The 14,793-nt window shown below is 38.2% G+C and overlaps 1 protein-coding gene across 6 annotated transcripts in view; it reads left to right on the top strand.

The window, feature by feature from the left end:
• The window catches only part of ATF6 (activating transcription factor 6), a 197,458-nt gene that overhangs the window by 69,294 nt on the left and 113,371 nt on the right, over nucleotides 1-14,793 (top strand). For all 6 annotated transcript variants that reach the window (XR_007409036.1, XM_025420857.3, XM_025420856.3 and 3 more), the window contains 3 exons: nucleotides 2,435-2,566; nucleotides 9,072-9,185; nucleotides 10,310-10,409. Coding sequence is in view for 5 of the 6 variants with exons in the window: in XM_025420857.3 (XP_025276642.1) it covers nucleotides 2,435-2,566; nucleotides 9,072-9,185; nucleotides 10,310-10,409 (346 nt within the window). In the remaining variant the exon portion in view is untranslated. The remainder of the gene's footprint in view (nucleotides 1-2,434; nucleotides 2,567-9,071; nucleotides 9,186-10,309; nucleotides 10,410-14,793) is intronic.

Raw genomic sequence — 14,793 nt, 5'->3', positions numbered from 1 at the left:
TCTGTTCCATCCTGGCTCGTCATAGCACCTGAGAAGTGCTGTAGTCAGTTTTGGACACCACTTCTGAGAGGCATATTGATAGGAGAGAGGCCAAACATACTGAAGGGACCTGAGACTATGCTTCAAAAAAGAACATGTGGAAAAAACCATAGTTTTGAGAAAGAAAGTGTGCATGGGGGGTAGGGGTGGTATATTAGTTGTCTTTGGATATGGGAAGGAGGCTTGCTTGGGCTTCTTCTGAATAGCCACAGAGCCCAGAACTAGAACCAAAGGGTAGAATTTACAAAAAAGCACATTTCTAGTTAAAATAAAGGGAAACGCTTTTCACAGTCAAGGTGGTGGAAGCCCTCGTAGTCACTGGAGGGGTGGAGGGAGTACTTGTATGAACAGGGATGTTATTTCGCGGATGTGTCACTAATATAGTGGAGGTGTTGAATTAACCAAGATCCTGTAAACAGAGGAGAAAGTTCTTAACTTTGTTTTGTTTATAACATACATTGTGTGTGTGTGTGTGTTTTTTTTTTTTAAGATTTTATTTATTCATGAAAGACACAGAGAGAGAGAGAGAGGCAGAGACACAGGCAGAGGGAGAAGCAGGCTCCATGCAGGGAGCCCGACATGGGACTCAATCCCGGGTCTCCAGGATCACGCCCTGGTCTGAAGGTGGCGCTAAACATCTGAGCCACCCGGGATGCCCTATAGCTTACGTTCTTAAGTAGAATGTTTGGCACCACACTCTGAAAGATTTAAAAGTAAAATCTTTTTCAAAGAAGTAAGTTGCAAAAATTCTGCAGTTATCATCACACTCTGTCTTACCTACAAAGTTATTATCTACTACTTCTCTCCTATTTTCTAAAAAATGTACCAAGCTGAGTTTTCCTAAGTTTGGTTAGAGACTCTACCAAGGCCTTTTCCCTTTTCTGGGGCAAGGTTCATGTTGTTTGTGACCAGTCAGATAAACATTGTATCTGAAAAATAGAATGGTACAGAATGTATCCTCAGTTGTAGCAAAATTAAATGTCCCACAAGGCTGGTAATTTGGTGGGACACCTTTGAAACATTTACAGCAGGTCTTAGGTGCTACAGCATACTGTATGAAGACAACCGGGTAGCGATTCTGGGGTGGGGTGGGGGGAAGAACCTAGGAGAATAGGAAATAAACTAAGAGATCAGAAGAAGATTCTAGGGAGAGGTACTTGCTATTTGGTTTCCCTAGCACTTCTTTCCCCAGACTTGGAGGCAAATTGCCCTGCTCTGAGAAACTCCTTTTCTTTTAGAACCACAGGGCCCTTAATTGTGACCCGCTTTCATCAGCCTTTCTTCCCTCTACCTCTTCATCCCTCTCAGTAGAATCTGGCATCATTTTTGTGTTTCCCTAAGGAAATTACCTTTGTGTTTAATTTCAAGAAGATTAGAATAAGTGTAAATTGTGTGCGTGGCATTATAAAATAAAGTGTACACACAAAATATCTTATTGGTGAGCCAAATCTCCAAGCCCATGATTAGCTAGTTAAAAGTGTTAAATAACTCTTGCAGTATTTACTATTTATATGTGTGTGTGTGTGTGTGTGTGTGTGTATCTGTTTGCTAGCTGCAAATACTTAATGCCCACCATGAGGACACACACTGACAAATGAAGGTATGGGGGGAAGATGGGAAGAAAAAAGGAAATAGGAAATTTTTATATGTAAATAAAAATAGAAGTATTTTTTAAAATAATTTTTTGTGGGGTGCCTGAGTGGCTCAGTCGGTTAAGCATCCAACTTGGTTTCAGCTCAGGTCATGATTTCAGGGTCATGATATTGAGCCCCCATGTTGGGTTCTGCATTCTGTGGGGAGCCTGCTTAAGATTTTCTCTCTTCCTCTTCCCCTTTCCCCCACTTGTGTGTGTGCTCACTCTCTTTTTCTTTCTAAAATAAATAGATAAATCTTTGAAAAAAAATTTTTTTGTTACCTGTATTTGATCACCTGCCTGCTGGGATTTGGCTGTTCATAAGGAGAAAAGTTCCAATTTCATTTGAAGTGTTCTCTTGTTGAAAATATCAGTTTACAGCATCCAGGAGGACTTTATATTTCAGATATTATCTGAATTTAAAATTTGTTTATGTGTATGTTTTACTTATTTATACTTTATATACATATGTAATTATAGAGTTTTTAAAGCATACTGTTTAAGTATGATACTGTTTAAGCAGTTTAAAAATGAGGTACTTTTAGACTAATGAAAACTATTCTCAAAATTGTTCTTTATATGTACAGGATGCCAGGTGAGGGATTTGACCAGAGCAATGTGCTGTTTTGTCTTCTGTGCCTACCCTTCATGCTGTATGCATGAACCTAGGAAGGAATTTGAGATTGCTTTAGAGCTAATGCAGCTTGCATATATGTGACATATTTTTATTTCAATTATTGTTCCACTTTTTAAAATTTTCAGCATGTTGGAACAGGATTCCAGGAGAAAGAATCCTAGTGTGAACCCTGCAAATCAAAGGAGACATCTTCTAGAATTTTCTGCTAAAGAGGTGGAAGACACATCAGATGGTATCATCCAGAAAAACAGCTACAGGTTAGAAGATGGCATGTCTCTGTCTATTAAAATGATTTAATGAAACTGCCACAGGGCATTAGTAGTATAATTTGACACCTAAATTGTTTATGCACAGTTTTAATATGTCAAACAAACAAGTTATGGAGGCCCTTAATACATTTTACTGTTAAGATCAGTTGTAAGAATAAATTTACTCTTTAAAACCTTTCCCAATTTTGGAATTCTTACAGAGGTGTGACCTTAAAATCTCCAGTTGTGTACTAATAGGAGGCACATACAGTGTACACACAGTGTATTATACATAATGTTTTTTAATAGTTTTTTTATCTATCATATGGTTACACATATAGTGTACGTAACAGTATTCATCCTGTGATGAATATGACCTGGTGGAATGATATGGGTGAACCTGTGTGCAGTCCTTTGATCTAATTGTTTATATTTACTTATTGTGATCTTTGTTGGATCTCCCTCCCTTGTTATAGTTTATCATTGTCTTAATAAATTTCTTGCCAGTATAGCTTGTCAGTAGTAAAAGACTTAAAACTTAATGAAAAGACAAGATCTATATTATGTAAACTAGAAGAAGGTTATAATGGACATTTTCAGAGCTGTATTCTTTTTTTTTTTTAAATATTTTATTTATTCATGAGAGACAGAGAGAGAGAGGCAGACACACAGGCAGAGAGAGAAACAGACTCTCTGTGGTGAGCTTGATGTGGGACTTGATCCCGGGAACCCGGGATCACACCCTGAGCCAAAGGCAGACGCTCAATCACTGAGCCACCCAGGCGTCCCAAGCTGTATACTTTTTGATAAACATTTTCCTCTGTTATTTGGAATTTTTATTAGAGCCAAGTGAAGCGAAGTCCTTAAGTAACAAAGCAAAGGGAGGTCACGGTGTGGCAATGATTGCACAATATAATGCTTGAGAATCATTAAAGATTTGTTTACTTATAACTCTGTAAGGTCCTACAGTCCAAGAGCCATAGGGGAATCATTTTTTTAAATTTTTACTGTGACAGCCATATTACTGAATAAAATTATTACCATAGTCCTGTGGGCTTGTGTCCTTTTAACCTTCCTCGAAAAAAATGCTAGTTTTCATTTTTTTGGGAATCTGCAGTGTGTAGAGTACTATGTTAAGCGTGGTGGAGAATCCAAAGAATTCTATGGCAGTAAGTGTAATGCAGCATACAATGTGATGGATGCTATAATATTGGAAAATATTATATAGCATTTCTTGGTTTTCTTTAACATGCCAAATTTAGCCATACTTCTGAAATAGTGATCTTAGTGCTCACTTAACATTGAATATTGCTGGAGTTTAATAGTATCTTTCATTTTACTAAATGGTTTGTCCAAGATTGCCCTACATGTTCTACATGTAATTTTGAGTTCTGTTGTCCACATGAGATCCACCAAAACTTAGATTTTAAATTTTAAAAGTCTTTGGATTTATGAGAGTTGAGAATGTGCGCTTTAGGTGCGTATTGCTGTTGTTAAAAAGTTGAACAAGTTATTGATTAAATACTTGAGATTATAGTTCAGATAGCCTTTACAAGAATATTATTTTGAACTAAATAAATACAAGCCTTCATCTCTTTGTCTGTGGTAGATAAGGTGGAAAGCATAGTGCTCTGATCATCCTAGTTCAACCTAGATGTTTGATGACCCTCAGACTGTAATTTATCAGCTTTCACAGTAGTATAGAAATGCAGGCCATTTGCTCTTCCCCACCCCACAGTCACCATTGCCTATGCTGGGTTACTGGTCTTGGTAAATATGGAAAAGATTATAGATTCTTGGCTACATGCAAATCTCTTGAAATATCTAAGGTTATTATTAAGCAGCTTGGGAGATTCAAGTAGGTATCAGTTCATCAATTTTATATTCTTACTTTTATCATCATAAATTCTGAATAAAAGATACCAGAAATGTTTGTGCAACATTTGAAAGCAACAAATGCAATTAAAAAAAATTTTTACTTATTTATTCATGAGAGACACACAGAGAGAGGGAGAGACACAGGCAGAGGGAGAAGCAGGACCCTGGGACTCGATCCCAGGACCCTGGGATCATGACATGAGCTGAAGGTAGAGGCTCAACCACTGAGCCACCCAGGTGCCCCTACAAGTGTGTTTTGAACTGATTTTTGGATAGTTTATTTATATACAGCCATGATACTTTATTTATTTTTTAATGCACTTTTTATTGTGTTTCATTTTTTAGGAGAATTATAAGAACTGGTTCAAATAAAAAAGGAGTAGATTATAATCCCATAATATATAATATTGCATTCTCCTAGCATTTAGAAATTAACTGCATATGTGTTTTCAGTTTCAGAAATGTGTGGTTTATAATAAGATGCCATATAATTTGTCAACCAAACTGGGACAGTTTTTAAAGAATGAAAGGTAGTGCTGAGTAATAATTACATCAGGACATCAGGCATAGCTAGATCCAGGACTTAGATAAATGAGAAGGGATGGTACATAGAAGGCATCATCCAGAACCTGCCTTTATTCCAGGAACTCTCATTAAGTCTGCCCCCCAGCACTGTCCTTTACTTAAGTGATTTGTTTGCTGAAATGGTACCTTTATCGATATGAAATAGTTTGCAAGCAGCCTAGAACTCTGACCATCTCAGGAATAGTGTGGATCTGATTGTCTCCAGATGCATGTTGGCTTAGATTCTTTTTCTTTTCCCTTCAGCTCTAACCGGTTCCTTTTCTGGTATTTCTCCTATCAGATTCTTTCTTTTTTCTTTTTCCTTTCCTTTTTCCTTTCTTTCCTTTCCTCTTCTTAGAGTATTTTTGGCTGATAGAACAAAGCCAGTTCACACAGATGCATAGAAGTCATTATACTAGGGTTTATTACATGGAAATGAAATTATATATCAAAAATATATCCTCAAAAGTAATTTTAGACTTCTCTGATGGATAGTAGCATTCATATTTTTTTAAGTATGAAGACCTGATTTTTTAAACTAAGGCAAATGTGACAGGTTTTTGTTCTTTTTTTTTTTTTTTTTTTTTTTTTAAGTATAGCAAACAGCCTCCTCTTGTAGGCATTTAGAATTTACCCAGTACAATGAAGTTTTTTTTCCTTCTCCCTCAACACTTAATTTTAGGGTGATATGTGTGCAGTTACTACCTGTGTACCACCATCTCTATGTTATTCTAAACAATGTAACTCTCAGAGGCAGAGGTGAGGACATGGAAGATGTTCTGGTGCAACTTGCAGGGAAGAATCATATGTATGCCCTCAGCTGTTGTTTTTTCTATTGTATGTGGCATCCATAGAAGTCTGTAACTTTTTTCTTGAAGTTAGTTTTCCAGTCTACCAAAATTATTTTTCTCAGGGAGGCCAGTTATTTCAGTGTTGCCAAATTCAGTGGAAACTTCTGTCTTCATCTTGATCTTTTCCTCTGGCACTATGTGGATTCCTCCTTCCTTAAACATTCTTCTTTGTGTTGCTACATTTTTCAGTTTCGCTTTTTCCATGGGCCTTGTTTTCAGTCTTCTCTCTGGCCTCCTCCTTTATTTAAATCTCATCCTCTGGAACTGTGGACTTTCTGGTTTTCTTTCTGCTTATGTGACTCATCCATAATTTAGCACACACTCCATATCTCCATATCCTGACAACTCCCAACTTTGTTTCTCATCCAGACTTCTCTCCTGAGTCTCTAGACTGCTCTTCCCAATAGTTTCCTTGATCTCTCTCTCTTTTTTAACATTTCAAACTTAGCACATGCAGAGCAGAACTCTGTGTTCATCCTTTAGCTGCTTCTCAGCAACAGTCTTCCTCATTCTCTGTTGTTTAAGCCAGAAGCCCTGATTCCTCCCTTTTAACAAGTGTGGTTGATACTCTTTCCAAAAAGTATCTTGCATTGGTTCACTGCTCTCCATCTTCACTGCCAGCACCTTGGTCCTATATTCAGCTCTTGCCTGGATTATAGCTCTCTCCAGACTGGTCTCCCAGCTTCCCCTGTAGCCTCTATCGAATCCAGTTTTGGTACAATGGCAGGGTGCAGGCATACACTGAAATACATCACTTCTCTCAATAACCTTCTGTGAGCTTTTCATTACATTTACATTTAGTGATGCCTTATCATAATCTGGTCTCTTTCTTTTTTATTTATTTATTTTGTTAAAGATTTTATTTATTTATTCATGAAAGACACAGAGAGAGAGGCAGAGACACAGGCAGAGGGAGAAGCAGGCTCCCTGCAGGGACTCGATCCCAGGACTCTAGGATCACACCCTGAACCTAAGGCAGACGCCCAACCACTGAGCCACCCAGATGACCCTGGTCTCTTTCTTTTTTAAAAGATATTATTTATTTATTTGAGAGAGAGAGGGCGAGTGTGAGGGGCAGAGGCAGAGGGAGAAGCAGACTCCCCACTGAGCAGGGAGCCTGACGTGGGGCTCGATCCCAGGACCCTGGGGTCATGACCTGAGCTGAAGGCAGACGCTTAACCTACTGAGCCACCCAGGCGCCCCCTGATCTCTTTCTTTCTTTCTTTCTTTCTTTCTTTCTTTCTTTCTTTCTTTCTTTCTTTCTTTCTTTCTTTCTTTCTTTCTCTCTCTCTCTCTCTTTCTTCTATCTTTCTTTCAAGGTTTTTTATTTATTTGTTAATGAGAGACACAAAGAGAGAGAGACAGTCAGAGATGCAGGCAGAGGGAGAAGCAGGCTCTATGCAGGGAGCCCAACGTGGGACTCGATCCCAGGTCCCCGGGATCACACCCTGGGCTGAAGGTGGCACTAAACCACTGAGCCACCCGGGCTGCTCTTTCTAACCTCGCCTTTGTGCCTCCCTCACTTGCTCACTATTCTGCAGCTTGTGTGTGGTCTTTAAATAGGTGGAAGCCACCGTCTCCCTACCTGCGTCTGTCTTAGAACACTCTTTCCCCAGTTTCTGTAGTACTGGTTTCTCATCCTTTGCCTTGACTTAAATACCATCTCCTCAGAACTATTTCATCTAAAGTAGGTACTGTATTGGTTTTCTATTTCTAGTTAGACTCTTTCTTTTCTTTTTTTTAAGATTTTATTTATTTATTCATGATAGACATAGAGAGAGAGAGAGAGAGAGGCAGAGACACAGGCAGAGGGAGAAGCAGGCTCCATGCCGGGAGCCCGACCTGGGACTTGATTCCGGGACCCCAGGATTGCGCTCTGGGCCAAAGGCTGGTGCTAAACTGCCGAGCCACCCAGGGATCCCGTAGACTCTTTCTTAATTTGGATTTATGTGTTTGTTTGTCCATCATTCCCCTTGTATTTCACCCATCTTTCCCTTTAAGGTCTTTGAGGACAGAGACTTCATTTTTCTTGCTCCCTGTCAGATTTCTAGCACAGTACCTAAACATAACTGGTATTCAGTAAATATTGGTTGAATGTATTAATGAAAACTGTGAGGCTAGTCATACCTAATTTTGTGTTTACATTTTTTTCTTTTTGAGTTTTAACTAAATGTCTAGTTTTCTAAATCTAGAGCATTGATTATAAAGAAATTCAAGACAGGGATCCCTGGGTGGCGCAGCGGTTTGGCGCCTGCCTTTGGCCCAGGGCACGATCCTGGAGACCCGGGATCGAATCCCACGTCAGGCTCCCGGTGCATGGAGCCTGCTTCTCCCTCTGCCTGTGTCTCTGCCCCCCCCCCCCTCTCTCTCTCTCTCTCTCTGTGACTATCATAAATAAATAAAAAAAAATTAAAAAAAAAAAAGAAATTCAAGACAGATATAATATTTTTTATTGAGAAAGCTTGAAATAGTAGACTGAAGAGAATAAATAGCAATAGTGCCTCCAGCTCAACTTCTGATTTTCAGCTTTGGCTTTACTCCCTCCGTAACACCATGGATATGGATTCAGTGTGACAGCTAGGAAAGTGTATTCTTTTTGAAGCTTATGGAGTAAATGGTTAATATTACTTGGGTGTTTTATTAGTGACTCGAATTCTTCCATGATTCTAAAATTTATATTCAACTTTTCAACACTTTTCACTTCTTTCCCACCAGATGTTTTATGCTTCACCTTACCCCTGCCACACACAGTTTTAAGGAAGCTTCAATTTTGTTATCACAGAATTGTGAATGACAACAAAACTTTGGTCCTATTCATATAATACCGTCTTTCCTGTCAGTCAATGGGTCGTACCCTCAACCCCCCCCCATTACTGTGTCACCTCTGTTGCAGCAGCACCATGTATGCCTTGAGCTCATTGAAGACGCAGACCATGTGTTGTTATTATTTCCTTAGCTTTTGGTACATAGTAATTGCTCAATTAATGGTGGCTGGATAAGTGTGAATTACCATGGCAATCTGCAGAAAATTGGAAAGGGGCATTTATGCTACATGGTCTATACTTCCTGCTTTTTTTATTGCATTTGTTTCTATCTTGTAGTATATCCTATTTACTATATTTTTTATTTCCATAAAAAGTTAATACTACTAATGATTTTCTTATAGCAAACTACTTAGGAATTTAAGACACAAAGGGATGTATTTTGTACATGTTTTTCAGATATGATCATTCTGTTTCAAATGACAAGGCCTTAATGGTGCTAAGTGAAGAACCACTACTCTATATTGCTCCACCTCCTTGTCAGCCCCTCATTAATACCACAGAATCCCTCAGGTGAGTGTTGTAGATTGTTAGAGAAATATCTGCATGGGTTAGCACCTAGAAAACTATTTGTTCAGATTAGTTAAGTGGCAGAGAGAAGCTCTGAATATTTGTTGGATGCCCATAGGCATATCATCAGTTGTCCAGTTTCCCCACCAGCCTGATAAACAAGGTGATGGGTCTATTTCATATGATAGTATTGGGGTTGCATGCTTAAATATATGCTTTATTTGAAAACTACAGAATGATTTTTTTTTTTCAGAATGATATTAATATAAAAATTTGGGTTATTAGACTTGAAAGTGGTAGGTAACATTCATAGTAGAAGAAGGTGCCTTTTTCTTCAAGTTAGGAAGGTAACAATTTGAAGAGAAATGATTCTGGAGATATTTTCCCGTTTGAGCATGCTTTACCTTTCCTTATTTACTTTTCCCTTGGGAAATTTCCTGTGATTTTGGGTTCTGTCCTTGAATCTCAAAAATTGCTTCAGTTTTTTAAAGTAATAATCAACTATAATTAAGTAATAACAGTCTAACATCTTCACAACTGCTGTAAAAAGTAAGCACCATATATGGAACTTACATTTGAACTAGTGCTTTTCCTTATTTGCAGTGTTGGGAATTTTGGGTTATAGTGCATTGAAATTTGTTCCTCCCCGCAGCCCCCACCCCGAGCAGTTGAGTTTATTCTTTTCCTTCTCCCAGAAGAGCATGATTTTCAAAGGCTTTAATGCATCCCTTTGCTGGTAGGTTTCTATAACTTATTAAATGCTCTTTAGCATCTCCAGTGTTGGTGTGTATATAGCCCAAGAGCAGAAATAGGAGATACTTTTTTTGTGAGAAAAACAAAACCAAACAAAAACAACTTTGTGTTCAGTATTTATATTTGGAAGCTATTTTAGCATGGGTTTAAAAATTTTTTTGAACTCATGATTGAGGGAGGCTACTGTATGAAAATGCACGTTGTATTAAAAATAACATTATTGTCTTAGCTTTTTCAGATTGAAAAGGACTATTAAATCATCAGGCACTAGGGTTGCTATTTGGAACCTATAGAATAGGATTAAATTGATTTTTAACCAAAGGTGAGACATTTATTTCTATGAAGTATGTTTAATTAACTAAGCTGTTTTATAGGTTAAATCATGAACTTCGAGGATGGGTTCATAGACATGAAGTGGAAAGGACCAAGTCAAGAAGAATGACGAATAATCAGCAGAAAACCAGAATTCTTCAGGTTTGTTTCTTTTGTCTTTGAACAATGGTTGGCATATTTGTTGGACATCTTCCCTCAGATGAATTACTTTATTCCCTGAAAAATTTGGAAAACTTGAACTTAGTCACTTCCCACTGCTATCTCCTGCTTCAGATGCAGCTGTCCATGCCACTGAAGTCCTCCTCCCGCGTTTTATAGCACCAATAGTTCTTGCTCGGGCATGGTGCTCTTTCCTGCTCTCTCCCTCAAAGTTACTTTCAAGCCAGGGGCTCCCATGCATGGACATCTTTGTCAAGTGTTTTTGGCACAAGTGGTATGGTAGATGGTACTGTTTATCTTCTCTGTTCTTAGAGCTTTTCAGAAAGAGGGTATTGAAACATAGGGCAGCTTAGAAGTGGAGGCACATCTTCATGGAGAGTATTTTTGAGCTTAGACATGAGGGACGACTGGCTACAGGTAAATGACAGTTCTTATTTAGAATCTATTTAATTGGACTTCCATCCTTTTTTTTTTTTTTTAAGATTTCATTTTTAAGTAATCTCTATTCCCAAGTTGGGGCTCAGACTTAACAACCCTGAGATCAAGAGTCACATGGTCTACCTACTGAGCCAGCCAGTCTCCCCAGGTGGGCTTCCACTAGTTAGTGTTGTTTACCACAAAGCACCATTTGTAGTCATTCCATCATTCAACAGATACTCTTTATTCTGAAGCACTTAGACTAGCAACTGGCACATTCCAAGCTCCCAATAAACATTATCTATGGTAGTAACAATGAGTCAGGTATGGTTCTAGATCCTGGGGATTTGGTAGTGAGTATGATAAAATCCCTGCCTTCCTGGAACTTACATCCTGGTGGGAGAGATAAGCAATAAACAACTAAAGTGAAAGATAAATACTGTATGATCTCACTTATATGGGGAATCTATTAAAAAAATGAAAACAAAAACTGAACTCTTGATACAGAGAACAAATACTGAGACTGGTGGATAGGGGAGTGGGTGAAATAGGCAGAGAGAGTCGAAAGGTACAGATTTCTAGTTATAAGTAAGTTATAAGGTTATGATATACAACATGGTGACTAAAGTTAATAATACAGTATTTGTATATTTGGAACTTAGTGAGAGAGTCTATCTTTAAAGTTCTCATCACAAAGGAAAAAATTAAATAAATATTTAAATATACTCAAAATTAGAGATAAGTTCTCTAAAGAAAAAGTGGGGTTGGAGATTAGAGGTTAAATTGAGAGCTAAGTAGCTATTTTATTCTTATTTTTTAAATAATTTTTTAAAGTTTTTTTTTATTTTATTTACTCATGAGAGATACAGAGATACTCATGATATTTTATTTACTCGCGAGAGAGAGAGAGAGAGAGAGAGAGAGAGAGAGAGAGAGGCAGAGACACAGGCAGAGGGAGAAGCAGGCTCCATGCAGGAAGCCCGACGTGGGACTCGATCTTAGGTCTCCGGGATCACGCCCTGGGCTGAAAGTGGCGCTAAACCTCTGCGCCACCGTGGCTGCCCCCTAAGTAGAGATGGCTTCTATAAAGAGACTTCATTTGAGTATTGTCAAGGTAATTCATGTTAGGTGTTGTAACAACTAGCCTTAAAATCTCAGTAGTTTAATGGAATACAAATTTGTTTCTCACCCACACGACATCTGATACAGCTCTCTAGGATGGCTTTCCTTCAGGCAGGTTCTTTCTAAGTTCTTTCTACTTTGTGGCCCAACAACATGAAATTCTTTGGTTCTAGCTTTGGATGTTGGGGAAGAAAGAACTTGGAAGATTGTGCACAATGTTGTAGGGATCCAGCCTGAACTTTAGCCAATGTTCAGTTCTCTCTTGCAGTAGATTAGGCAAATGTAATCTCCTCGTGTGCTCAGGAAGAAGAAAACGGTTTGGTGAGAACATTGCTTTTGCAATAACAAAAAATAAGGTGTGAACAGTCTAAAGATCCAAGGGAAGATCTGGAGAAAGAATTTCTGGAAAAAGGGAATAGCAAATATGAAGCTCTCAGGAGGAAACAGTCTGCATATTTGAGTAACATCAAGAAGTTGTATATGGCTGGACTGCAATGTCTAGGGATACAGTAGAGGAAGATGACATCAAAGAGGCAGTAGAACCTAATTCATATCAAACCTCATAGGCTAGGTGAGAACTTTGGATTTCATATTGAGAGATTTGAGCAGGGAAGTGATTTAATCTCATATTTTACCCTCCAAGATTTTCTCTTTCTTTTAGCAAATTGCCTATAATGTGACTAGGTGGGTTTTCTTTTTTTTCTTTTTTTTAATTTTAATTCAATTAATTAAAATATAGTGTATTACTAGTTTCAGAGGTAGAGGTCAGTGATGCATCAGTTTTTATAACACCCAGTGCTCATTCCATCATGTACCCTCCTTTGTGTCCATCACCCAGTTACCTTGGACCCTCACTCCTGCCCCTCCAGCAACCTTGTTTGCTATGGTTAAGAGTCTCTTATGGTTTGTCTCCCTTTCCGTTTTTTTCTTGGTTTATTTTTCCCTCTTTTCCCCTATGATCTTATTTTATTTCTTAAATTCCACATTTGAGTGAGACCATACAATTGTCTTTCTCTGAGTTATTTCACTTAGCATAATATACCCTCTAGTTCTATCCACGTCATTGCCAGTCGCAAGATTTTGGTTTTTTGATAGCTAAGTAGTATTCCATATACATATATATAGACCTCATCTTCTTTATCCATTCATCTGTTGATGGACATCTGGACTCTTTCCGTAGTTTGGCTGTTGTGGACATTGAATTAATTAATTAATTTTTATTTATTCATTTATTTAGTTATAGATTTGATTTACTGATTTATTGATTTTATTTATTTGATAGAGAGCCCAAGCAGGGGGAAGGGTAGAGGGAGAAGTAGGCTCCCTGCTGAGCAGGAAGCCTGATGTGGGGCTGGATCCCAGGACCCCAGGATCATGACCCGAGCTGAAGGCAAACTCCCAGCTGACTGAGCCACCCAGGAACTCTTTTTTTTTTTTTTTTTAAGATTTTATTTATTTATTCATGAAAGACACACAGACAGAGAGGCAGAGACATAGGCAAAGGGAGAAGCAGGCTCCAGGCAGTGAGCCTGATGTGGGACTCGATCCTGAGACTGCGGGATCACCCCTGAGCCAGGGGCAGGTGCTCAACCCCTGAGCCACCCAGGCACCCCTCAAGATTTGAGATTCTATGATTATCCCCTATGTGCCTCTCTGGGCCTCTCTGATATCTTTATTCATGTATTATGGCAATTTTGTTGGTTGTTAGTACCCCTGGAAGCTACAGGCACTCCTTACTAAGGTCACAGTTCCTCACAAGCCCAAAGCTGCTTACTGGCATTGGAATGCAATGTCTAGTAGTGTAAAAACTCATGTCTGACAAAGATTACACTTCAGCTGCTGCTGGGTGGAGGAAAAATGGACTCTGTCTCTCTTTGCCTTTCCAAGTCTGATGCAAGCATATATTATTGGCAGTACCTAAATTATATCAACCCTGATGGCAAAAAACTTTGGGTAATACAGGTTTTAGGCTTCCACCCCTTCCTATACAGGGGAAGAGCAAAAAACAGGCAGATAATTGCCAGTAGATAATTTCACAGAAAAGATATAATAGACTTTATGAAAAATTAGGTTACAATTCTTGGCCTAAATGAGTTTTTTGCTTTATCCTTTAATAAAATTTTTCATGTTATTTTTTTCCTTTTCTCACTGGATAAATGAATAGAGAGTTTATTTACTATATGAGGCATACTTGGTGTTCTTTAATCTTAAGGGAATTTTAATACAAAAAAGATAATTTTGTTTTAATTTCACAGCCTTTGAACAGGAGGTGATCTGTAGTATTATTTTTTTCTCTAGTATCTTGGGTGAATATGTTTCTGTACTGAGCTCAGATAATGGTCAGAAATTTGGGCCTCTTTGCTATTATGGAAAAAAGAGTGAGAAGGATGCATCTATATTAGCCAAGGGAAAAATAAGTTCTTGGTAAGAAGGATCATTCTGCTTATATTATTGTCAATACCAAAACAGAAAGAATTCCACTGATCTCTTTCTCAGTGTAAAGAGTGCTCTGGGTACTATTCTTTCCTCATTTCAGCCCTCTTTTTCCTCACAGCTACTCCTTCCAGATGTTTAAAAGGATCCAATAGTCTAGTTAAGATAGTCTGTAAATTTGAAGAATTGACATTTCTTTGAAATTTCCGTGATCTCTAAGCATTATATCTTTCATTTTGCTCATCCCATTTCATAATTCATAGGTTGCAAAGAAAAGGTAAAGGGGCCCATTAGTGAAAATACCTTTCAAAATGAAGACAAAATCAGACATTTTCAGACAGATAAAAACAGACAGTTTATCTCTGGAAGGTCTGCACTCTAAGAAATACTAAAC

The sequence above is a fragment of the Canis lupus genome, chromosome 38 (assembly GCF_003254725.2).
Source record: "Canis lupus dingo isolate Sandy chromosome 38, ASM325472v2, whole genome shotgun sequence".
In the NCBI taxonomy this organism is placed as follows: domain Eukaryota; kingdom Metazoa; phylum Chordata; class Mammalia; order Carnivora; family Canidae; genus Canis; species Canis lupus.
Note: the sequence above shows the minus strand (reverse complement) of the source record. Positions and strands in the feature narration are given on the sequence as shown.